Raw genomic sequence first — 23,734 nt, 5'->3', positions numbered from 1 at the left:
AAATACAGCTGCGAGTTGACTGAACTGTTGAGTCCCCTGCTTGAAGAGTTGTCTGATGAGCGTGTCTGCGCCTTGAAATGTGGTGCCACAATCACTGTGGAGAGTTCTGCAGTCACCTCGACGTCCAGTGAACCTTCTGAACGCTGCAATAAATGAGTCTGCTGAATAATCTGTTACAATTTCTACATGAAGCGCAGAAGTAACGAAGCACACAAAAATGCACATCCAACCCTTAGATGTTTTGGCGCCTCTGCCTTTCCAAGTCTTTAGCGTGATGAGACCAGCGTAATCCACACCACAGACGGCAAATGGTCGGGCTGGAGTGATTCTTGATAACGGCAATTGACCCATTAACTGCTTCGCTCGTTCGCCACGTAAACGAGCACATTTCATACAATGATAAATATAGGATCGTACTGGGAGTCGTCCGCCAATGATCCAGTACGATGATCGTATGAGGTTCAGAGTTGCCTGCGTCCCACCGTGCAATGTTCTTTCATGAGCATCTGCAATGATTAGTCTGGAAAGATGAGTTTTCTGTGGTAGGATTGCAGGATGCTTTGCTTCTTGGTCCAAGCTAGCATTTGCTAACCTCCCTCCAACACGTATGACTCCTTGAGTGTCAATAAATGCTGTCAATCGTGCGAGGGGGTGTGAGACGGGCAGTGAATTTGAGTTGATCTGCTTGATTTCCTGTGAGAAGTACGATTCTTGAGTTGCCTTTATCCAAAAAATCCTTGCTCTCTCTAATTCTTGTGGCGTGAGAGGGAAGGTGAGAGATGACTGCGGTACTCGTCTGAGGAGTTGGCTAAATCTGAAGCAAATTGCAGTCACTCTGAGCAATTTGATTAGCCGAGAATGTCTGTATATCATATCCCAATGATAATCATGTTGAATTGTCTGAGTAAGTAAAGTGAGCCCGGGCCGCTCTTCCTGCTGAGCTTTTGAATCGTACACTGATGATTGAGTTGGCCATAATGATTCGTCTGCTGTTAACCACTGTGGTCCTGTCCACCACAGGGGGTGCTTCCGAAGCTGGGATATGCTGATACCTCGAGAAGCACAATCCGCTGGATTTTGTTTGCCAGGTACAAACCTCCAAACGCTGATTGGAGTGAGATCTTGAATTGCTGACACTCTGTTTCTTACAAACTCCTTCCAACGGGATGAGTGAGACTGAATCCAGGTCAATGTTACTGAGGAGTCTGTCCAACATACGAGTTGAGTTGGCTGAATGTCTAAGTTGTTCCTTACATAAGTGATTAGTCTGGCAAGCAGCAATGCTGTGGTGAGTTCTAGTCTAGGAATAGACATCTTCTTCAGTGGAGCAACTTTAGACTTTGAGCAGACTATAGTTGAACAAGTTCTATGATCTGGATGAGTAGCCCGTATGTAAACAACAGCTGCCATAGCTGCTTGTGAGGCGTCTGAAAAACCATGAAGTTCCACGGTCGATTTCTGAGTAATCCGTAACCATCGTGGAATTGAGAGGTCTGAGACATGTGAGAGTTCTGATCTGAAGCTGTTCCACTTGGTGATGATGTGATCTGGGGCTTGGTCATCCCAGGAAATTTTATCTAGCCAGATTTCTTGTAGCAACATCTTTGCTCTGACAATGAAGGGTGCTAGAAATCCAAGTGGATCGTGGAGTTGTGCTGTTTCTGATAAAATTATTCTCTTTGTGAGCTTGGACTTCTCACGAGGAGGTTTTGAGTTGAACTTAAATGAGTCGGTCGCTGGAATCCACGAGAGCCCAAGTAATTTCGTTTTGCTGCTCTCAAATGAGTGGATCTGCTCTTCTGATGAGTTGTCTGTAAGTGATTGAAGGAATTGAAGTGAGTTGCTGTGCCATTTCGCTAACGGGAAGCCACCTGCCATGCAGAGTTGTCTGACTTGGGTTGAGATGTCTATCAGTTGACTCACGGTGTCAGCACCTCCAAAAATATCGTCCACATATCTTCCTTTTAGTAGTGGATCAACAGCTAGAGGGAACTTATGACCCTCATCCTTCACTAGCTGGATCATTGTGCGAACAGCCAGAAATGGAGCTGATCTGGTACCATACGTGACTGTTGTGAGTTGATATGGGATGATCTTGGAGTGCTCGTCTACCCACAGGATTCTCTGGAGATCCCAATCATCTTGGTGGACTTTGATTTGTCTGTACATCTTGGTGATGTCTGATGTGAACACAAATTTATGCTGCCTGATCCAAATGAGTACGTCTGCAATGTCTTTCTGGACTTTGGCACCAGTATGTTGAATATCGTTCACTGATAGACCACTAGAAGATGGACTAGAGCCATTAAATACTACCCTAAGCTTTGTAGTAACACTGTCTTCTCTTAAGACACCATGATGAGGCAAATAATACACTGGAGAGTTGACTGGACTTGCCTTGGCTCGTGTCATGTGGTTCAGTGACTCGTATTCTTGCATAAAGTTGTGATAGAGTTGTGCATATGAGTCATTTTTTGTGAGTCGTCTGATCATGTGTAGTAAACACTGATGAGCTCTCGCTGATGAGTTGCCTAGCAGAGATGGTGATGCTTTGAGTGGTATTCTCACAATATATCTCCCATCTTGATCTCTTGAATGAGTCGTAACATAATGATCTTCACAAGATTGATCATCTGGGCTGAGTTGGCTGGCTGAAGTCTCTGGAACTTCTTCTTGAACCCAGAATTTTGTCAAGAGATCAGATACTTGCTGGTATGAGTTGACCCTTGCTGCGTGATGAGTTCTCACAGTTGAGCATCTTGTCTGTTGTGGCATTCCAATGAGCATCCATCCAAAGATGGACTCTTGGGCTATTAGAGATGACTGCGTACATTGTTTGATGCCCGCTTTCACAATCAGACCATAACAATCTGCTCCTATTAAGATGTCAATGGGTCTTGGAGTTGAGTAGTCTGGATCAGCAAGTTGCAGAGAGTTGAGAGCTGACCAGTTGAGTTCCTTGAGTTGTCTGGTTGGTAAAGTACCAGTGACACATTTGAGAATATGAGCATTAATTGTAACTTGCTCCTGTGTGTGAGTTGATCTAAGTGTCACTGTTGTCACTCCTCTAGTTTGTACAGCTGGTTCGTTACCAATTCCCAGCACTGATATTACTGATGGACGACGTTGGAGATGACAAGTCTTTACCACACTTGATGAGATGAACGTCAGCTCAGACCCTGAGTCTATCAGGAGTCTTACTGGAAACTGAGAGTAGTCTGAAAGTAATACTGCATTGGCTGTGGCGAGTAAGACTGCTGAGCTGTCTGATTGAACTGGAGACTCGTTAGTGCATGGATCTTCTGCTGCCCTGAGTGCTGAAGAGAGTCTTCCATGGATATCTGAGTTGTCTGTAGTGTTCTTGGTGATTGTTGAATCATGTGAGTCGTCTGAGATTTGACTAGTGTGAGTTTGACTCTTTTCTTCAGCTGTAGGAGATCGAACGAGACCTTCTGACTCTTCTTCCAGGACCCTCAACCCTCCTGAGGCCGAAACCTCATGTGCTAAGGTCATCCTTTCCGTCGAGTCATCAGAGAAGCATTCTTTACTCCTGTCAGCACATATCGATTGACATGATTCATAACCATTAATCGTTGAGTTGTCTGCATGTTGAGTGATCACACCACCACTTGGAGAATTGACTAAAACATAATTAGAGTTGACTGCAGAGAGTTGACTATGATGATGAGTTACCTGGTGAGAAGTCTGCTTAGATGAATGGGTGTGATCTGGAGTCGGCTGTGGAAATGGCACATCATCACCTCACTGCTGGGAGGTTGATGGCTGTTAACCTGGTTGAGTTGGCTGCGGTTCTTGGCCTGGGCCATACCCTCTATTGAGTCGTTGTCGTCAGCTACATCTATGTAGTCCGACTTGGCAGGAGAAATTACACGTTTATCTGCCATGATTTACTTAAATGAGTTGTCTAATGTCACTATAATTACTCTTATCACAAAAAAAAATGCACAAAAACTGATGCTAGAGTTGTCTGCTGTCACCTTGATACCAATGGTGGGCTTTCAAGAAAGTCTCAACACCAAAAGAATCACACAAATTAATTAACTGAGTCTACGAGCTCTTAATAATAATTTTAGGTGACTAAACTTACACTAAGGACACTACAATAATTACCGAACTATGTTTATATACACGTGAGTTGACTGCGTCAAGGTTATCTTGACTCTCACACAACCAAACTGCGCGCCAAGCGTCTCAAGAAATTGTTTAAGTTGTGAGATGAGCACCACTGTCTCACAATAATACAGATGAGTGTCACTGGGCACTGGAATGCGTAAACACCTTTTGTCTGTAAGGTTGTTTACACACTGACACTGAAAGTTATTTGAGTCTAACTAAATTCCAAGCACTTTATACAGAGCATTTCACAAAATATTCACAAAATTATGAAGCCCTAGAACCTTCTAGAATTGTTCGATATGCATCCAAGCTGTTCTTATCCGGCTCGAAGGACCAAATGTTCTGACTTCGAGTCGGCCGAATGAGCAAACTGAAAACTAGTGGACTGTATGAATTCAGAGCAGAATAAGAACAAAAGGTTGGATGCTAGAAGGTTCTAAAATATAGTTTATTAACACTGAATTGCTTGGGTTTTATAGTTTTTATTCAACAATAACACTTAACGTACTCAATAGAATTTAATAATCACTACATCTAGTTGAGTTGACTGTACCATAATTGTTTGTACACTTATGAGTTGTCCAATGGTTATTTTTTCACCAAATAACATAGTCTCACAAAACAGTGAATAGCAACATTCACAGTATACACCAGAGTTATTCGGGGGAGCGATGTATAGGTGAATGTCCGTGAGGCACTATGGCGTCGACGCCAGTTCAGCTTCGCGCCCAAAGACACTACAAACTGAATATACTGGACCACTTGCACTGATGAGAGTAATCTGATGATTCACGTATCTTAGTGAGAGGTGTCTGAGTCTCTTTGACCGTACGTTATTGTACAACGAGTGAGCTGACTGCAAAAAAAACTGCGATTTGACTGCGAAAAATTATACAGAGATGACCGCGTGATTTGCCTGGAGCTAACTGACTTTGTAATTTTCTACAGAGTTGACCGCTTGATTTGCCTGGAGCTAACTGACGCCACAAGTGCTCGACCGCGTGCTTGTTGGCGTCACTAGGGCCGTAGAGTTGCCTTCTGGGCCATGAGGGAAATACTTCCCGATGATTGGTCCGGTGAGTTGACTGAAGCGCCGGTGGACAAGTCCAGCATTACGAAATTTTGATTATTCCTGACTAACTGACTTGGGCCCCTCCAAGTCAGAACAAATTGGAAAAGGAGATAATAGCAAAAACTTTATTCAAGCTTGATTTTGAATCGGAAAATTTTAGAATTCTCCAATTGATTTCTATGGAAGAAAACTAATTCAAATGCCATGTTTTAAATCAGTACATAAATTTATTTATGAATTTTCATGACTTTATTATTAGTATTACTTTTATTATTAAATATATATTAATATATTTATCATATTTATGTCTCTATCTATGTGGAAAGGACTAATCGTAGTCACTTTCATTATAATCACCATTGTTTTTGGGATTGAAATGATCATTTGAATCAACAGTATCCTCTTCATTGGGATTAGAATTTTTATTTTCATTTTCTTTGTTTTCCTCATTACTCTTATCTTTTCCATTTGATGGAGATGACTTGGATTTTAGCTCGCTAATTAGTCCGCCCATGTATGTGCCTATTTTATATATGTGGCCATTTCTTTCCACACTTGACATCTCACTGAACTTTAGTTGATTTGAATAATGAGTTGTGAAATCTAAAAAAAAATTAATCACTTTGTAATCATAAATATTTCGATACTCTCTATTACAATTAAAAATATACCTTCAAGGATATTCAATAAACGTGGATCTAATTTTTTTTGCTCCATCTTTAGCTTTTGTGACTTTCTACTTCTATTACTTAGTTTTCCTGTAATCGTACTAATTCGTAATATTTCTTCTCCAAATAATACTTTTGCGGCATCCCTCACAAAAACACTAGGTTTTTTTTCACTCATCATCAATTTATATGTTGTTGTTGGTATCGACTCTCCACCACCAATATGTGTCTGAATTTGAATTAGATAAATTTTATATATTTATTAATGTTATAAATAAGAAAAATGTATATATTACTATGTATTTTTCAATTATTTATACTACTCTAACAAATTATACACGTAGCATAACAATTTATACACTAAACGAATTTTGAGTTGAAGATTATTAAAAAAATTTGAATAACAATTGTACATTATATAATCTAGGTTATTATGACATTGAACTGAGAGAAAGATAGGAAGATTGTTAATACATACTGATTTGTTATCTTTATCATCGTCCCCAATCGGAGGAAAATTTCCGTTGCTATTATTCATGTTTTGTTTTATATTATCTATTCAAAATATAAAAACACGTTTCAAAGCACAATTAAGTAAGAATTACATATAATGAATAAATAGATTGAAGTGCTATGACTTACTTTCAGAACTTCCATATTGGCTTATAATTTTTTCATCCAATTCCATATTAATATGTATAAGTTTTTTTATTAATTCTTGTTGCTCGATGTCCTTCTCCGTTAATTCGAGTACACGATCGTGTAATTCTTTATTTTGATTCTGTAGTTGTATCAATTGTTCATGAACAACATTACTGTTTAGATTCTAAACATTAATATCATATTGTAATACCGATGAATAATAGATATTATTCATAGACAACTTAATACTAAGTTATCTAATTATAAAACCACCAATTTTTCCTTAAACTAACCAACTTCTTTATTAAAAATTAAAGAGTTCTACAATTATAGTGTTTCTGCATTAACTGCATGATGGCAACGATGCGTGAATTCCAACGAATAATATATTACTGATACATAATAAATTATTTGATTTATAACTTATAAATAAAAATCAAACGTATTCTAAAAAATAGCGGATTTATAATTGGACAATTCAATACAATTATTTCTTTAAATTAACCTATATTATGTTACTTACATTATTTTGCACTGTGGATAATGGTTTTTTGGAAGTTGTTGGTTTTTTACAGGGTGTAATTTTCCCTTTAAAGCTGTTTATCGTTGAAATATGACTTTCAGTAGCACTTATCTATGAAAAAAACAATTCCAGATTTTTTTATAACTCCTGTTTTTCGTATGTAGTTTTTCTCTGTCCTATATTATGTAACTTACATTGTTTTGAACTGTGGATAATGGTTTTTTGGGAATTGTTGGTTTTTCCAGAGAAAAAATAATTATGAAAATATTTTGAATTTTAATGACAACGGAGAATCATGGACATGGATTTTATGTAAGGAGATAGTTTGTCGCAAAAAATTTATCAAAAATATTTATTGTACAGCAGATAAAGTTACAGTAATAAACAACAAATCACATTATTCATTGAAACCCGAAGATAGAATGATATATCATAAATGTATATAAAATGGAGTTGTTTATCAAAGTATTTATTACAAAAAAACAAAAAAAACTGATAATACGTATGTTTTAATAGAAGATAGTTCAATTGGTCGGATATTACATTTTGAAGTTATAAATGATCATACTTTTGTCAAGCTACAGATGTTTTACATTTGGAAATTAGCAATAAATTCGATAATAACTCACATGTTTCAAATCGGAAAAATACGAGGAGAATCAAGAACTGAGCCGATTACTAGTATTCTGAGAAAACTAGTCGTAGTGAATATTAAAAATGAAAATTCAGAAGAAGACATTACATATATTTGTATACAACCAAATACTATTTGTAGTGCACTAGCGACCACTGCCCTATTTATGTTAGGTTAATTAGCCCGCGCTCACCAGCGGTCATCCGAGGTAGTCTCATTAGGAGTGGGGTCATCCTCCTGACACCACATTCATCTTCAAAAATTGAATAATAACTTTCTTGGCTTCCGGACGCCGGCCTGGCAACACGGCTACCAGACGATACTTCTTCACACCTATTTCGTTGGAACTTTCTGGAACCTAAACTCCGTGGCTTTGATCTTGGATGTTGTTTGGGGACTGAGTACCAACCAGACATCCAGATCAGGACTTCACTGATTCTTGGAAGGTTACTGGAGCACGTGGAAAAGTATTTTCCCGATTACGGTATGAAGAGTATTAACTATTTTAATCTTAAGTAAAATTGTGAACTTGTGGGTAAGCGTGGTCAGGCTAGAAAGGCTATATGACTAAATCATTATAATTTTGTTAATAGAATTGGTTCTCAATTGTTTGCGTTTAACATTTATATGATTTTCTTTGATGCTCATGTACGTGATTTATATTTCTTGAGTGATCGAAATCGAATAATACATGCTCTAAGTTTCGTTATTTCAATTTTGTTTTTGACCTTTATATTTCTGTATTAATGGTGTGTTATAAATAAAAACAATAACATTACATATTGAAATACAGTAGGGTGTCATTTATTTTTTAATGTAAAAATCAAATAGAAATTATCGATTTGAAAAAAAAATGAGTACAAGGATAATGTAAATAGGATGTATATTTTCATCAGTTAATAAATATTATTAATGAATACAAGAATTATAAAGCTGGACAAATTTAATCATACAATTCCTATGTTTTATAAGTGAACGATAATTTTCCCATTCAACCCCATTGAGCTTGAATTAGAAATTTCTAATAAAATCCAATTAAATCCAAATTTTAAAATTGATGATTAGTTTCCCATTCAATCTGATTCGATTTCAATAGATTCAGATTAGGGGTGGTAGACCAGAGTAGTCCATAATATGGTCCCTACTTTTTCTAAGAATGCAGCAACATGTTTATTGATGAATTCCGTGCCATTGTCACACAAGAGTAGAGAAGATACACCCCAACGGTTGGATACTTCCCTTAAACACATGACAACTCTCTTCACGTCTAGTGAGCCGACTGCAAAGCATTCAACATCGGCCTAAATGACCGGACTGAGGAGGTTCATGATGTTCCTTCAACAACTGAGGGATTTCTGATTCCTTAGGAACCAGTTTCCAAGACTTTTCATTCCCTATGATGTCGTAGTAATAGCTAGGACGAAACCTGTAGAGTTTACCTCCATTTTCTCTAGATGATTCTAGACAGCTGTGATCAGTGTAGACGGTGAATGGTGTGTTCTCTAAGTAACATCTCCATTTTCTAACGACGTGGATCATTGCCAAACACTCCTTTTCAGTGGTAGTAAAGTTCGACTCTGCCCCTTTGAATGGGCGACTAATACAACATATTAGATGTTCCCTCTGTTCGTCTTTCTGAGTTAATAACGCAGCGATTCCGGTGTCAGAAGCGTCAGTGTGTACATAAAAACGCGAATCTCGACGAGGCATGCTCAACATTGGAGCTTTAACTGGAAGATCTTTAATCCCACAAAAGGATCTATCACATTCCTCTGATCACTGCCATGTGACATTAGGACTACAAAGTTTATTTAATGGGGATTGTATCTTCGCCATGTTAATGAGGTGTCGACGATACCAATTGACCATTCCGTTAAATCTCCTGAGTTCCTTACGGTTCCTAGGAGCTGGAAATTGGACGATGGGTTCGAAACGGTCAGGATTGGGTCGTAAGCCCCGCGAATCTACAATGAATCCCAAAAACTCTACTTGTTCGCGAGCAAAATGTGATTTTTTCTAATTAACCATCATGTGAGCGTCAAACAACACGTCGAAGACCAACGTCAGCATTTGTAAATGCTCTTTAAAATTATCGGACACGATTATCCAGTCGTCCAAGTAGGCGAACATTCTATCTGCCCACTGAATTGGTTTATTTTCATTCTTAATACGTTAGACGATTTGAGTTTTTAATAGCTCCATTAATTTCTGTAAAGTACTGGGCGCGCCAGTGAGGCCAAACGGCATACAAGTAAATTCAAAAAGGCCCCTGCCCTCTATCATAAAGGCGGTAAGTGGTTGGCTATTTTTTTTCATCGGAATCTGATGAAAAGCGTCACTTAAATCGATCGTACTGATGATTTTTGCTCCGTGTGAAGCGTCTCATATATCTTGAAGATTAGGTTATGGATATGCAAGTTTAACGGTGACAGCATTCAGCTTCCTATAATCAATACAAAATCGGTTGTCACCAGTTTTCTTTAAAACTAAAACAGCTGGACTCGTCCAGGAACTATTACTAGGAATACTCCATTTTTTATTTAGTAACTTATCCACCTCCACATTCATTAATGCCTGAACGCCCCACGTAGGGTTTCTATTTATTAGGAGTTGGATCAGTCAATAGTATATTGTGTTGAATGTAATCTGTTGCTACTGATTCACGTTCCGTAAACCGACTGGATTATTATTTAAGAAATATATTTAAAGTGGCACGTTGATCGTCTACCAATAACAGAAGACATAGTGGTGAAGGATTAGTGACTGCGTTCGTACTGAACTCGTCTGTAAAACGTGTTATACTCTCAGGTGAATCACCTGGAGAAGGATTTTTAAAAGAACTATCGACCATAGAAGCGATTCGATCTGCTCTTCATTGATCACACTTCGATTTCTCTTGACTACGTAAAGGAAAAATGGCATAAGGATGAAGCTTATCGTCTCCATGAAATTTCCAATATCTGTCTTTCGAGCTAGACTCGATCCACCAATCCAAAGTAAAACTGTGGCCAAGAATCAGATCATTAGATATTTTATTTATTACGTAAATGTACGAATAGCCTAACCAACCATCAACAGATATTTTAAATTTCGTGGCGAACTCTGGTCTGCCAATAGTAACCCCATCTGCGAACTTGGTTCCTCTTTGTGTAACGAAGTCATGTTCTTTAGGAGAAATCTGACAATCTTTCACTCTCTCATAGAGTGCTTTTGACATATAACTTCTGTCACTCCCATCATCGATAATACCTTGTACCTTCACGCCATTAAAATCGACTTCAATAGGTAAATGAATAGTTACGTAAAAAGGTGATGGACCAACGGCCCTATCAGCTTGAGAAAATTTTTTCAACGAGCTAATATGAACTTGACTCTGATAATTGCAAGTACTAGAATCATTATTATTTAACTCTCTCTCAGAATTGACATCTACTTGTGTCGTGAAAACAAAAGGGGGATTTCCTGAGTCTTCCTCCTCTGATTCATACTCTAATTCACTACCACTGTATTTATACTCATCTACTTCCCCCTCCTGATATTCATCTGGATCATTGATAGTACCTACGTTGACATTTGCTGGACCACGAGAGTCCTTGTCATTTACGATATTATTATTTGTTGTTACTGGATTGCTTTGAGTAGCATCCACTTGAACAGCACTAGTTTTGGGCCTCGGATCGGTTGCTATTCCGTCCGAGGCAATCGCAATTTTTTTTGAAACTCTAATTCATCTTTACATTGACATCTAAATTTAGTGACTTCCGTTTTCCAGCAAAAATGACAATAATCCTTATGAGGGCTCTTACATTGCATTATAGAATGTCCTACTCTAGCACAGTTATAACACCGAAGTGGTTTCCTTCGTTTATTCAGTAGTTTGCTCGATGCTCAGACTTTCACTCCGAACATTTTTCTTTAGTGTCTATATGAATAGCTCCGCGTTTTACTCACTCAGGAATTTCAGATCCTAATCTCTTACCATCTTTGATAGGGAATGGTGATGGCGGGGATACAATGGTTGTTGGAAGGATGAATGGTTGGGAGAATTTGCCACAGAAGAGGTCGTTGAAGACGTTCCCCTCTCATTACTTGGATTAGGTGGAGCAGTTCCGTGTACTCTGATACTGTCGCGATTTGCTGGTGCGCTCTGAGCTGCACCAATCTACGTTCTTTCGGGTTGCCCCCTCTTGATCGCGTTGACATCACTCCTCAGAGCCTTAATTGCTTCTGTCATCGTCCCGATTTGTGATGTTAACCTGCACATATAATCCTCCCAACCTTGATCTCCCAATGATCTCATTCAATGACTGGAGATTCAGCTCAAGCTCTTTCCCGTCTCCTAGGGAGGAATCTGCGCGACTCGCGGTAGCCATGATATGAAAAAAGAAAACGAATTGAACTTCAACGGAAGACTCTCATTGGATTACGATAAATCCATGCTTCCCCCGTCCGAAGGACGAAAATTGAGTACCTCGCCTCTTTGGGCATAACTCTGGGAAATTATAACTCTACTCTTTTCGCGATGGCATTTCCCGGAACGCGTATACCTGCACCTAGAACAGGCACAGGGATACACGTAACAAGCCCGAGACCTTACAACATACTACTACGAGTCCGACCTCAATTGGCCAGTTGTACCTAGGCCTACATGTCATATTTTGACTTTGCAGCCCCAGGCACAGGGCTTGGAATTTGGCCTCCCGTAGCACCAACTTTATCCGCTTTGGTCGGCGGTCGCTAACGCGTCTCGCGCTCGGCGTGTTCGAAGTGCCCACATTCAGACTACCATATAGGGCAGTACGAAAATGGGGAAGTTTTAGACACTTTTCTTTCACTCTTTTAGGGAAAAATAACCAAACCTTTTGACCGACATCAAAAGAAATAATATTAGATTTCAAATCATACTGTAAAATATATGTGTGTCCATCTATAGATGGATTGGCTAACGACAGTTTGTTAGTTAACGAAGATTGCTTGACGATTAGATTGTTTATAGCAACAAGGGGAGAGTTTGTTTATCTCTAGTTTTGGACTGAGACTTGAGTTGACCACACGGATTCTTTTTTTCTTATTAATTGCTGTCAATCGTTAATAAACATTTTTCTATATTTATTAATTTGCCGAAGTTGTTATTGGGTCTTATTTTACAATACATATACTTAAGTTTTTCAGATTTAATTTGCAACTTATCACGTACATTATCATGAACAATCTTTAATTGTTCACGAAGATTAAAAACAGAATCAGTTATAGAATGATCCTCAAAAGAATTATCTGAAGGATTAATTCCTCTAAGAAGATCAATAGGCAACCCTAATTCACGACCTAACATCAACAAAGCTGGAGAATACTCAGTAGTTTCATGTCTTGAAGAACGATAAGCCAATAAAAATAAAGAAATCCACTTATCCCAATCTTTTTGATTCTTACTAATAAATTTGGACAAATATTGAAGAATAGTCCTATGCAACCTTCCAACTAAACCATTTGATTGAGGATGAAGAGGTGTGGTTTTTGTCTTCTTAATACCAAAAAGACTCATGACCTTCTTGAAGATTTTAGATTCGAATTCTCGACCCTGATCATAATGAATTTCAATAGGAACATCATATCTACAAAATATTTGAGTTACTAAAGCCTTAGCAATAGTAGAAGCCTGATGATTAGGCAGAGGAATCGCCTCAGGCCATCTAATAAAATAATCTGTAACAACAAGTAAAAATTTATTACCAGAGGAGGTTTTAGTAAGAGGACCAAGAATATCAATGGCAACCCTTTTAAAAGGAGAACCAACATTATAAATTTGAAGTTGACCACAAGACTTTTTATGGGGACCCTTTTTAGCGAAACAAACTTTGCATTTTTTACACCAAATCTCAACATCTTGCTTAAGAGTTGCCCAGGAAAATCGTTGACGAATTTTTGAAATCGTTTTATTAATACCAAAATGACCACCAGAAGGAGAATTATGAGCCTCATGAATTATTTTATTCACTTTAGCTCGAGGAATGACAACCTGAAAAATAATATGAGAAAGATTTGGAGCTTCCCAACGTTTAACTAAAACACCATTTTTCAATTCTAAAGAATTCCAATAAAGTAAATAAATTTTAAAAGTAGAATCCAAATGTGAAACATCATTAAACTCGGGAACTTTATTTTCCTTTTTGAATTTAATAATTAAACTCAAAATGTTATCATCATTTTGAAATTTGATCCAATCAGAATCATTATTTATTTCACAAATGACACGGAAAATATGCCTACTATCACATTTTTCATCAGAATCTACTTTCAGACATTTTTTACAATCACATGGACGCCGAGAAAGACCATCAGCATTGCCATGTTTATGACCAGGTCTATGTTGAACTTCGAAATCATATTGAAATAAGATTTCAAACCAACGAGCTATTTGATCTTGAAGACTTTTGAAAGAAAGTAACCAAGTGAGAGAGGCATGATCAGTTCTAATAGTGAACCTCTTGCCAAGAAGAAAATGACGAAAATGTTCAACAGAAATAACAACAGCTAATAATTCTTTCCTAGTAACACAATAGTTACGTTCTCGATTATTTAAAGTCATACTAAAGTGAGCAATAACTTTTTCTTCATAAACAGAAGAACACCATTACGATCAACTGGAATCTTTTGAGATAACACAGCACTAATGCCAATATTCGAAGCATCAGTATCAAGAATAAAAGGATAATTTGGATCAGGATAACCCGAAATTGGAGTAAAAGTCAAAATTTGTTTCAATTTTTGAAATGTTTGAAAATCTAAAACATCCCAAATTAAATCATTTTTTTCCTAATTAATAAGATATAAAGGTTTTGCAATAGTAGCAAAATCTTCGACAAATTTCCTATAATAAGAACAAAGACCTAGAAAACTTATATCTTCAGATTTACTTTTAAGAACAGGCTAATTAATAATGGCAGAAATTTTATCTGGAGAACTTCTCAGTCCTTTACCAGAAACTACATGTCCAAGGAAAATAACTTTTTTTTGGAAATGTATACATTTCTTAGAATTTATTTTAAGAGAAGCTTGTGAGAGTCTTTCAAAAACATTTTGAAGATAAATAAAATGTTCATTTAGACTTTTACTGAAAATAAGAATATCATCCAAATAAACTGAACAAATTTTACCGAGAAGACCTTCTAAAACTGTGTTCATAAGTTTAACGAAGGTAGCAGGAGCATTACACAAACCAAAAGGAAGAACCTTAAATTGCCAAACCTTATTCCAAATACAAAAAGCAGTTTTAGATCTATCCTCCGGAGCAACTTCAACTTGCCAATATCCACTTTTTAAATCAACGGTAGAAAACCATTGAGCACCAAGAACCATATTCAATATGTCTTCTTGATGAGGAATTCGTGTTGAATCCTTAACTGTGACATCGTTTAATTTACGATAGTCAACACAAAATCTAATTTCATCACCTTTTTTTTGGACAAGAACAACAGGAGAAGCCCAAGGACCATTACAAGGTTCTATTGCATTCTGTTGTTTCATTTCCTCCATAACTGAATCAACTTTATCCCTATGATGTAAAGGAATACGACGAGGAGCCTGTTTAATAGGAAGTGCATTTCCAACATTAATTTTATGTTGTAAAATTTTGCACTTTCCTAAATCAAAAGAATTTTTCGCACAAATATCCATATTCTTCAAAAAAGTTCTTCAAAACGAAATTTATCATTAACATCCAAAAATGTTGATCTTTCAAACAAATCTAAAACAAATTCTGGAAGTTTATTCAAAGAAGAACTAATTTTATTAATTGAAACAATTTTATTACTTTCTGAGAATTTTTTTATCAAGAAGATCTTTGAAATCAGTAAATAAACCAGACTTGATTAAGAAATCTAATCCTAGAATACATTCTTCTTCAATTTCAGCAAAAACAACCTCTAAATTAACCTTAATATTGGAAATCTTTATTTCTACAGTCTCGATAAAATCAAAATCAAATTTATCACCTGAAACTGTAAAAATAGAATAAGAAATATTGGAGCCTGATCAACACTTTGACCACATGCATGTGGATATAGTAGGACCGATGCCTGAGTCTTAAGGATTTAGCTACCGTTTAACAATGGTCGATAGATTCTCTAGGTGGCCAAAAGCAATTCCAATCAAAGACATTACTGCTGACACCGTGGCTAAAGCATTTTTACATCCTGGACCAAGAAAAAACGTGCAAATCAAAAGTGATTATACACTGAACAAATATTGGAAAAAGTTCCCTTTTAGATGTACACCTCCACTTTAGCCAATAAAACACATATAGACTACTCCACGACTAGCTCAGGACGATTTTTAGAGAAAAATATATTCTGTTAAGACCAGGACTCGAACCCGGACCTTCCAGTTACGCGCTGTCTGCTCTGGCAGTTAAGCTATCTTGCCAGCGAATATAATTCGCTTTAAATCGTGCCTGTATTCGTCATATGTGACTCCTCCCTTGATCTGTGCCGTCCCTAGAAGACTGTGTGAATTCAATCTATTAATTTGATAGCATGAAATCATTAGATGTAAAATGCTTAGGAAAAAATTTTATACATCTATTGCCTTTCTTGGGTATTGTTCAAAATGCACGAAGCTTTTCTGACTATCATCGTTCATTTTTTGTTATCGAAACTGTAATTATTTAGATATACGATATCTAAATAAAAAGATTACTCTATTTTAATTTTCAGGGTTTACTCAAAGTTCAAAAAATTTTAACTTCAATAGAAATATTACTCTGCAGAACTTGAAGAATCTCGAAATTTGTGATAAGTTGAAGTAAGATTTGTTATATTCTAAAAAAAATAATAAACCATATAGACTGGTCGAGAAAAACTTATTTGCAATAATTGAAATGTAATTTATTTAGGAAACAAGAAAAAGATATCAACAATCTTTCAAATGATAACTTTGATCAACTGAAATGGTTTAAAAATGATTCACATCCTAGTATTTCAATAATGAAAAAATTCATTAAACCATCAAAAAATTTGAAAAAAACATTAAGTAAGTACAATAAAAAAACGATTAATCGAAATAGTTTTTTTTTATATTACAAATACTGAGGATTACAACAATATAATACGGGAGTTTTTGTGAATTAGAAAATAAACTATTGTGGTAATATGACGATGAGATTATGTTATAACATAATAATATTTCAAAATATTATTATGGCATTAACATTCGTAAAACACCTACTTTGAAGGATATTATTTGTAGAAAGTTAATTTCAACAATTCGTTCCAATAGTTCAGTGATTAACATATTCTATATAAATATTGTTTTAACACATATCAAAAAATATAAACTTCTAGTGTCGTAATAAATTTGTTTTATGTAAATATTATATATATACACCTACTATACTTAATATGTATATTAAGTTTTAGTTTATTCAAATGTTATTTACGTGTTGCATACATCTATCTGACCTTTCCCTGTTCTTAATTAATCGTAGAGCAGTGATATTTAAACGCATAATTTCAAAAATATAATTTTAATATATTGTACTACAATAGTTGTATGGTTTCCCGTATGAAAAAATTTTATTCCCCAAACGTTCCCTATACACTATAAATCCCAGTTTTTCAAAATGCATTATTTTAATGTGGCTAAGTGTGTTAAATATGACGTCACCCATTTGATTACCATTGTAGACACTTTAAACGCATTTCTAAATGTGTAAAAAGTGACTACAATGTTAATCAAATGGGTGACGTCATATTTAACACACTTATCCGCATTAAAATAATGCATTTTGGAAAACTGGAATTTACAGTGTAGTTCCACTGTACTGGACAATAGTTCAGTCAAACAATAGTTTCAAAGGAAAATGGGATAATTCTCACTTGCAAAAGCTAAACTATTAATTCATGCATTACTGGATCGGAAATTTCGCGAGGAACACGATGGTGTAAGTTAAAAATCTTTGGCGTACATGAGTAAATCGAGAACTGATCACTTTTTTTTGTATTTATCATAGATTAAAATTTATTCGCGACCGAATTATCAGTCTACACTGTAAAAATTAATAAAAAATAATTAACACCAAAAATGTCATTTTGTGACGATTGATTTCGAACAATAAGATATCAAAGTTAATTTCTACAGGAAAAAAAAATTTTTTTAATAATTTTTTCACTATTTTTATTGATCATCAATTATTTTAATTGCTCTAATTTCCGTAAAAATGCACCAATCAGCCCGGTTTTTGGCTTGAAATGTGCAGAATCGAAAATTAAACAAAATCTAGCCTTTGCAAGTAAAAATTATCCCATTTCCCTCATTCGACTGGACTACAAGAGTAACGTTGAAGAACTTTCCCCCTGGGAAAGATTTAGGGAACGAAATTTTTTTTTATGAGTTATATTACAAATTGATAATTTCTTATAATTTTCACGTATTCGATTTGTTATATTAATCATTCTAAAATGTAACTCGTAGAACCGGATATTTTAAAACGAAGACTAAAAAAATATAAAACAAGAAATTATCGAAAATTGAAGGGAGAATCAAGACACTTGGTGAAAGGATATAAAAAAAGAAGATTAATTGATGTGAAAAATCAAAAACATTCTCCAGTATCTCAATCTTCTAATATAAAAAATGTACAAGTCAATGTGGAAAAAGAACTTACAAAAAATTTAGAGAAAGAAATTGTTGAATCAAAACTTCTTAATTTTCGTAATAATTGGGATAACTTCAATGATCAAAAGATTGAAAATGATTTTTTATTAGACAAAAATAGTTACAACTGGCAAAATGTGCAAGAAACGACTAAATTTGATGTTGATTATACAATTGAAGGATTTTCAAATGGAGATATTTCTTGTATTGTAGGAGAATTCATTCCAGCACCATTCGTTTCTCATACACTCATTAAATATATAAAGTAAGCTTAGTATTGTAAACATTTAATGGCTATTAATGTTATGAAATTCATTCTATTAATATAATTATGTAATTGTTCAATTAACAGGTCATCACAACCAGAACACATTTATTTGGAAGCTAATTATCAATGTATGTTTGGCTATTCTTTGGCATCCAACAGCAGCAAACTGGTATGCAAAAACCGAAAGTGGATTGGAGAGCTACCTTCATGTTTAGATGAAAATTTAATTAATTCTTGCAATCGATTATCTTGTGATCATATTTGTATTCAAGTCAATAGAAAAGCCACATGTTCGTGTCATGAAGGTTTCAATCTCAGCAATAATAAATGCATCGGTAAGATTTACATCTACACAATTTTAATTCGTCAATTATATTATTTTAATTTTGTAGCCAACTTATTTTATCAAGTTTTATTTATAAACTATCTGAATTTTTTTTTTGTAAATAGGTTTACATTATTGAAAACATCACAAGACAGCTTGGATAAAAAATTTCATCAATGACTATTTTTGCTTGAAACTTTTCTTTATTGTTTCCAATAATGTAATTATTTTATGGGAAAATATTGGAGATAAATTTCATTATTTTTAGTGAATATTGCGCAGCAGTAATACTAACTACTTGACAAAAGACCATTCAGTTGAAAAAAATTTAATACTTTTCATAAGTTTCTCACTTCACACTGGCGGGTAGTTTTTCTATTGTTATTAATTTATCGTTTTTTTTCACTATTCTACTAATTTTAAATATAAAAATACCATCATTAATATTTTCTTATATCATTAGATATTAACGAATGCTCGTTCAACAATGGCCATGGACCTTGTCAAGACACCTGTAAAAACTTTGAAGGTGGCTATTTATGTTCATGTGATAAATTACCTGGGACTTTTCTTGCTGCTGATAACCACAGTTGTCATGAAATCAATTCTTGTACTGTAAACAATGCTGGATGTTCTCACACCTGTCTATCAACGATTGAAAGAGTTTTTTGTCTTTGTCCTGATGGTTTCATCTTAAAAAACGACTGGAAAACTTGTGAAGGTTCACTTATACAATGTTAATCTTTTGTTGAATATCTAATTGAAAAAACCGTCGTTTTTGACAGAAATATTTTTCATTATAAATATTTAGATGTGGACGAGTGTTTAGTTCCTGAACTACAACATCATGCCTGTAAATATGGATGTATTAACACACCTGGTTCCTATTATTGCATCAATCCAGTCGAGTATCAGCCTAATCGATCACCAGAAAATAAATGCCCTCCGGGTTTCAAAGAAACATCAAAATCAACTTGTGTTGGTGAGTTAAAATTTAATTTTGATAAAATGAAAATATATTGATTTTTAATTTGTATACGGACAAAATAACATCATGAAGATTACTTATAAATAATTATTTTTACTATTTTTGTTAATTTTCCATTTAATATTTTATAGTAGACACTTTTTATCGTAAAAATAAGATTGAATTATGAGCTGTCAAATGAAAAATTGACATTGATATTACTGTTATAATAATAAATACTAAATTTTTATTTGTAAAAATTTTACAGTATTAGTTACAGTAGCCACAGTAGAAAACATTGTTATTACCATTAGGGCTAATAAGAAATAACTATTAATAGTCTTGGTGATGAGACACTACTGACAATACTCATCTCACTAATGATCTATTATCGCTAATGACTCTAATGAGGTAGATTAGTCAGTACTTGAGAATAGTGCACCAACAATTTGTTATCAGTTTTTGTGATAACAGTTGATTGGTAATTATATCATATTACTAAAACAAATTTTTTTTCAGATATTAACGAGTGCGAAGAAAACAATGGAGAATGTAGTGAAGTATGTGAAAATACAAACGGTAGTTATTTCTGTACTTGTAATGGAGATGAACAAATTTTAGCGCTTGATGGCAAATCTTGTACAGGTAGAAAGCATAATCATTAATTCAATGAACATTAATTATAAAATAAAAAATTCAATGAAACAGTCTGATTACTGAATCATTGAGTTTATATAGAAATTTTTCATTAAAAATTTGGATTGACTCTCATTCTTTGTAAGAAATTTTTATACCCATAAACATAAATTATTCGAAACATTAAATAATTTAATTATTTTAAATATTGCACTGTAACATACTAAACGATCACCCATATGAGGCATATCTGGATTCATGTTATCATCGAGTCTTTTCAAAGAAAATATTTTTAACAATAACAAATCGCATAGAAGGAAAAATTTTCATTCATAAATCTAAAAAATACGGAGTTTTCTTAAAGAAAATATTCCTGTAAGAAAATATCCTCAGACAGAATTTATAGTTATGTAAAATTTTTTTTAGGGATCATGATAGCAAATATTTGTACATTTAATAAAACCAACAAAAGTTGTTGTTACGTCCCCGTAACAGAACGGTCTCTTTTTTGAGTCAAGACACAATCGCCTTCTACTCCACTCGGGTGCGGAGACCTCGCAGAGTTTATTTTAGATGGAAAATTAAAGAAATAGGTAAGGTAATCAGTGCTGGCAAACCACTATGGTGCAACAAATGAAGAAGAGAGTTGTTCCTTTTTATTATAGATAATCTTTATTAGCCTTTACTCACTTTAGTTGAACAGAAATTGTTTTACAAGGGTGAAACTGATAGGTAGCAGAAAGATGAAGCGCTGTTCAGCAGGTCGGTGCGTAGCAGGTTGTGGTGCTGCCTGAAGATACTCGGCTAGGCTCCCTGGTTGGTTGATTTACAGCCGCTTGGGCTCCCTCGCCGTACCGCACCTCTCTCTCTTACTCGTAGACTTCGACTTCGCTCGTTCGCTCACGTATATATACTTTCTCAAAGATTTTTCTTCACAAAATCTTTCCCGACGAGTTGAGAAAAATGTTTTTATTACTTTAAAGAAAAAATATTTCTTTGGTCGAGTTGAGTTTTAAAAATATACTGGTTTGAGTAAATAGAAGAATTATTTTCTTCAAGAAGAAAATTCTAAAAGAATTGTTTCTCTTGAATGATTATAGATTGAAGGAAATCTTTAAAGTTACCGAGAATAAATTTCTCTTAAAAAATATCAAATCGAAGTAGACTACAGTTCAAAAATTTGCACCAAGCCCAACAAAAATTCAGCAGAGACTGAAGTTCCTTGGGAAAATCTGGACTATTTATCCAGGGTTCCAACCCCTCTGAAAAGCTGGAGGTGGTAGCTTTATTGCTCTTTCTGCCAATCCGGTAGATTTGAATATCCAAATTTCCTTCAGTCAGGCTATCCACGTGCGGGCCTCTTGAGCTGCCTCTACGCCCGCTTTCTCTTCTTTCCTCACCTGTCTGTCCACCTAGCGTCCTTGAGTTTCCCCTTGGTGCCTTCAAGTCTGACTTCACTCATTGATTTTTCTTTACCTGACTTTTCCTCTGCTTACTGATTCTTTTTCTTTTTAACTTTAATACATTTTATTTTATTTTAACAAAAATGTTGTGTACTCTGGTACATAACAAATCTCCCTGCTTTTGGATGAGTGCTAGTGACCCAATGGTTACTACGCGAGTCCATCTTCCCCATTGAAGATTCTTTCTGCTACCTTTACAAAATATTAATTTAAATATTAAGTTTGGACTATGTGTAACTAGTGTTAATAATTTAGTGTAAAAAAAAATTTGAGTCGTGGTGATTTGTTTTTATGTAATTTTGTATATTTTTTTTTATTTTTTTTTTTTTTTGCTCACACCAAGGTTACAAACATTCAACATACATTTAAATTGCAATACAAATAATGACTTCATGCAAAAAGATTGTTACAACAATTGATTAATTAATAGTCATACATTTTCTTTGTAATATTAGCACACATACATTTAGTACATATATATATATTCTGTGCTACCCACACATACATTTAATACACATACATATATATTTTTTTTTTTATTTTCTTTTGTTTACACTGAACACTCACAAAAAAAATAAATTGTCACTCTGGTGCCGGTGCTTTTACACAATTCACACAAATTACACTAGCACGTGCTTATTTTAGTCACTGTTGTTGCCCTGTGAATTCCTTTCCTCAATCTCTCTGGCGATGTTTAGAAGTCGGTTTACTAGGTTTTCCCTCTTGCGGTGTGTCTCCACCACTTCGTAGTCCAACCTGTCCTCTGCCGCTTGAATTGCTTGCAGCAAGGCCTCGTTCCTGCTCCGATGTGTCCCTACTTGGTATCTATGGCCTATCCATAGCTCCACCGTGGTCTCCTCTACTCCAGGCTCTTCCATCAAATACAGCTTGGGTTGTTCACCTAATGTTCTCTGCGCTCTTAATTTGAGGACCTCGTACCTGCATTGCTTACAGCAGGGGTTTTCTTCGCCACACATTTTTGCCCTTGTCTTACGTAATAGAATAAAAAGAAAATTTACAATCTCTCTCTGCCTCGGCTTGTTCTCCTCCAATTCCTCAGACGGGAGAAATTTTTTCTTCGCCTCTTCTTTACTGTGGCTGGTTAGATGATTCCCCTTGTGTTGCTCTGGTACTTGCTGGGTCGAGCCTCTGCAATACTGCGTTAATGCCTGTATATGCTGCTTTGGCCTCTGAAGTTCCAAGACTAAGTACGCTCAGTTCGTCTCGCCCTCCGACTTTTATACGGCACTCGTGGGTAAAAATTCCCTCTCCTAGATAGCTCATGATTATTTCGGGTACTCCATAATTCCTTACTGCACTGTCTCTGAACGTCCTCACCTCGTTGTAATGTATTATATTGTAATAACTCAACTTTTGCTTTAACCATCTTATTAGTTCTGTTTCTCTTTTCTTCTTTTCTTGCGATAATTCACTTGCAAACGTTTCTACTAACGCTGTTTGGTGTGACGGCCCCGGTTGAGGTTCTTCGGTAGCCACCTGTCTTTTCTTCAGAGCTCCTTGACTAGGCTGTTCCCCTGTATCCTGTCTCCTTTTTTGCATTATTTTCCTCTTCATTTCTGCTCCCTGCAATCTTCCTAACAGCTTCTTTGCGGATCCCTGAGCTGCTCTATGCACATCAGTAGACCCTTCTTCACTCATAGTTACTAATTCTCCAACTGCACAAAACACAGCTACTGATCCATGTATTGAACCGCGACAAACATAATATTTAGGTATGATATTCTTGGT

General features: G+C 35.4%; 2 protein-coding genes across 5 annotated transcripts in view; one reads left to right on the top strand and one right to left on the bottom strand.

The window, feature by feature from the left end:
* LOC118064632 (signal peptide, CUB and EGF-like domain-containing protein 3) overlaps positions 1–23,734 on the top strand; it is a 78,572-nt gene that overhangs the window by 32,289 nt on the left and 22,549 nt on the right. For 3 of the 4 annotated variants that reach the window (XM_035079349.1, XM_035079346.1, XM_035079348.1), the window contains exons 2-6: positions 18,144–18,591; positions 18,679–18,929; positions 19,383–19,640; positions 19,731–19,901; positions 20,406–20,531. In XM_035079349.1, coding sequence (XP_034935240.1) covers positions 18,144–18,591; positions 18,679–18,929; positions 19,383–19,640; positions 19,731–19,901; positions 20,406–20,531 — 1,254 coding nt within the window. Of the gene's footprint in view, positions 1–16,387; positions 16,476–16,566; positions 16,704–18,143; positions 18,592–18,678; positions 18,930–19,382; positions 19,641–19,730; positions 19,902–20,405; positions 20,532–23,734 lie in introns of all 4 variants that reach the window. The other variant, XM_035079347.1, reaches the window with a different exon arrangement.
* LOC118064636 (uncharacterized) lies at positions 5,528–6,426 on the bottom strand. Its single transcript, XM_035079354.1, has 3 exons — positions 6,356–6,426; positions 5,881–6,106; positions 5,528–5,812 (listed from the first exon to the last, which is right to left on the bottom strand). Exons 1-3 carry the CDS (start codon positions 6,413–6,415, stop codon positions 5,538–5,540), a joined length of 561 nt encoding a protein of 186 aa, XP_034935245.1. The 5' UTR covers positions 6,416–6,426; the 3' UTR covers positions 5,528–5,537.

This window comes from Chelonus insularis, unplaced genomic scaffold (assembly GCF_013357705.1).
Source record: "Chelonus insularis isolate UGA/USDA-ARS -01 unplaced genomic scaffold, ASM1335770v1 contig_24_pilon, whole genome shotgun sequence".
NCBI lineage: Eukaryota > Metazoa > Arthropoda > Insecta > Hymenoptera > Braconidae > Chelonus > Chelonus insularis.
This window is presented reverse-complemented; position numbering and strand designations above follow the sequence as displayed.

Coding starts and splice junctions, on each gene's coding strand:
- LOC118064636 (XM_035079354.1), bottom strand. CDS start 6,415: ATGAATAATAGCAACGGAAATTTTCCTCCGATTGGGGACGATGATAAA. Junction 6,107..6,355: donor ATGATAAAGATAACAAATCA/GTATGTATTAAC, acceptor ATTCAAATTCAG/ACACATATTGGTGGTGGAGA. Junction 5,813..5,880: donor TTTATTGAATATCCTTGAAG/GTATATTTTTAA, acceptor ATTTTTTTTTAG/ATTTCACAACTCATTATTCA.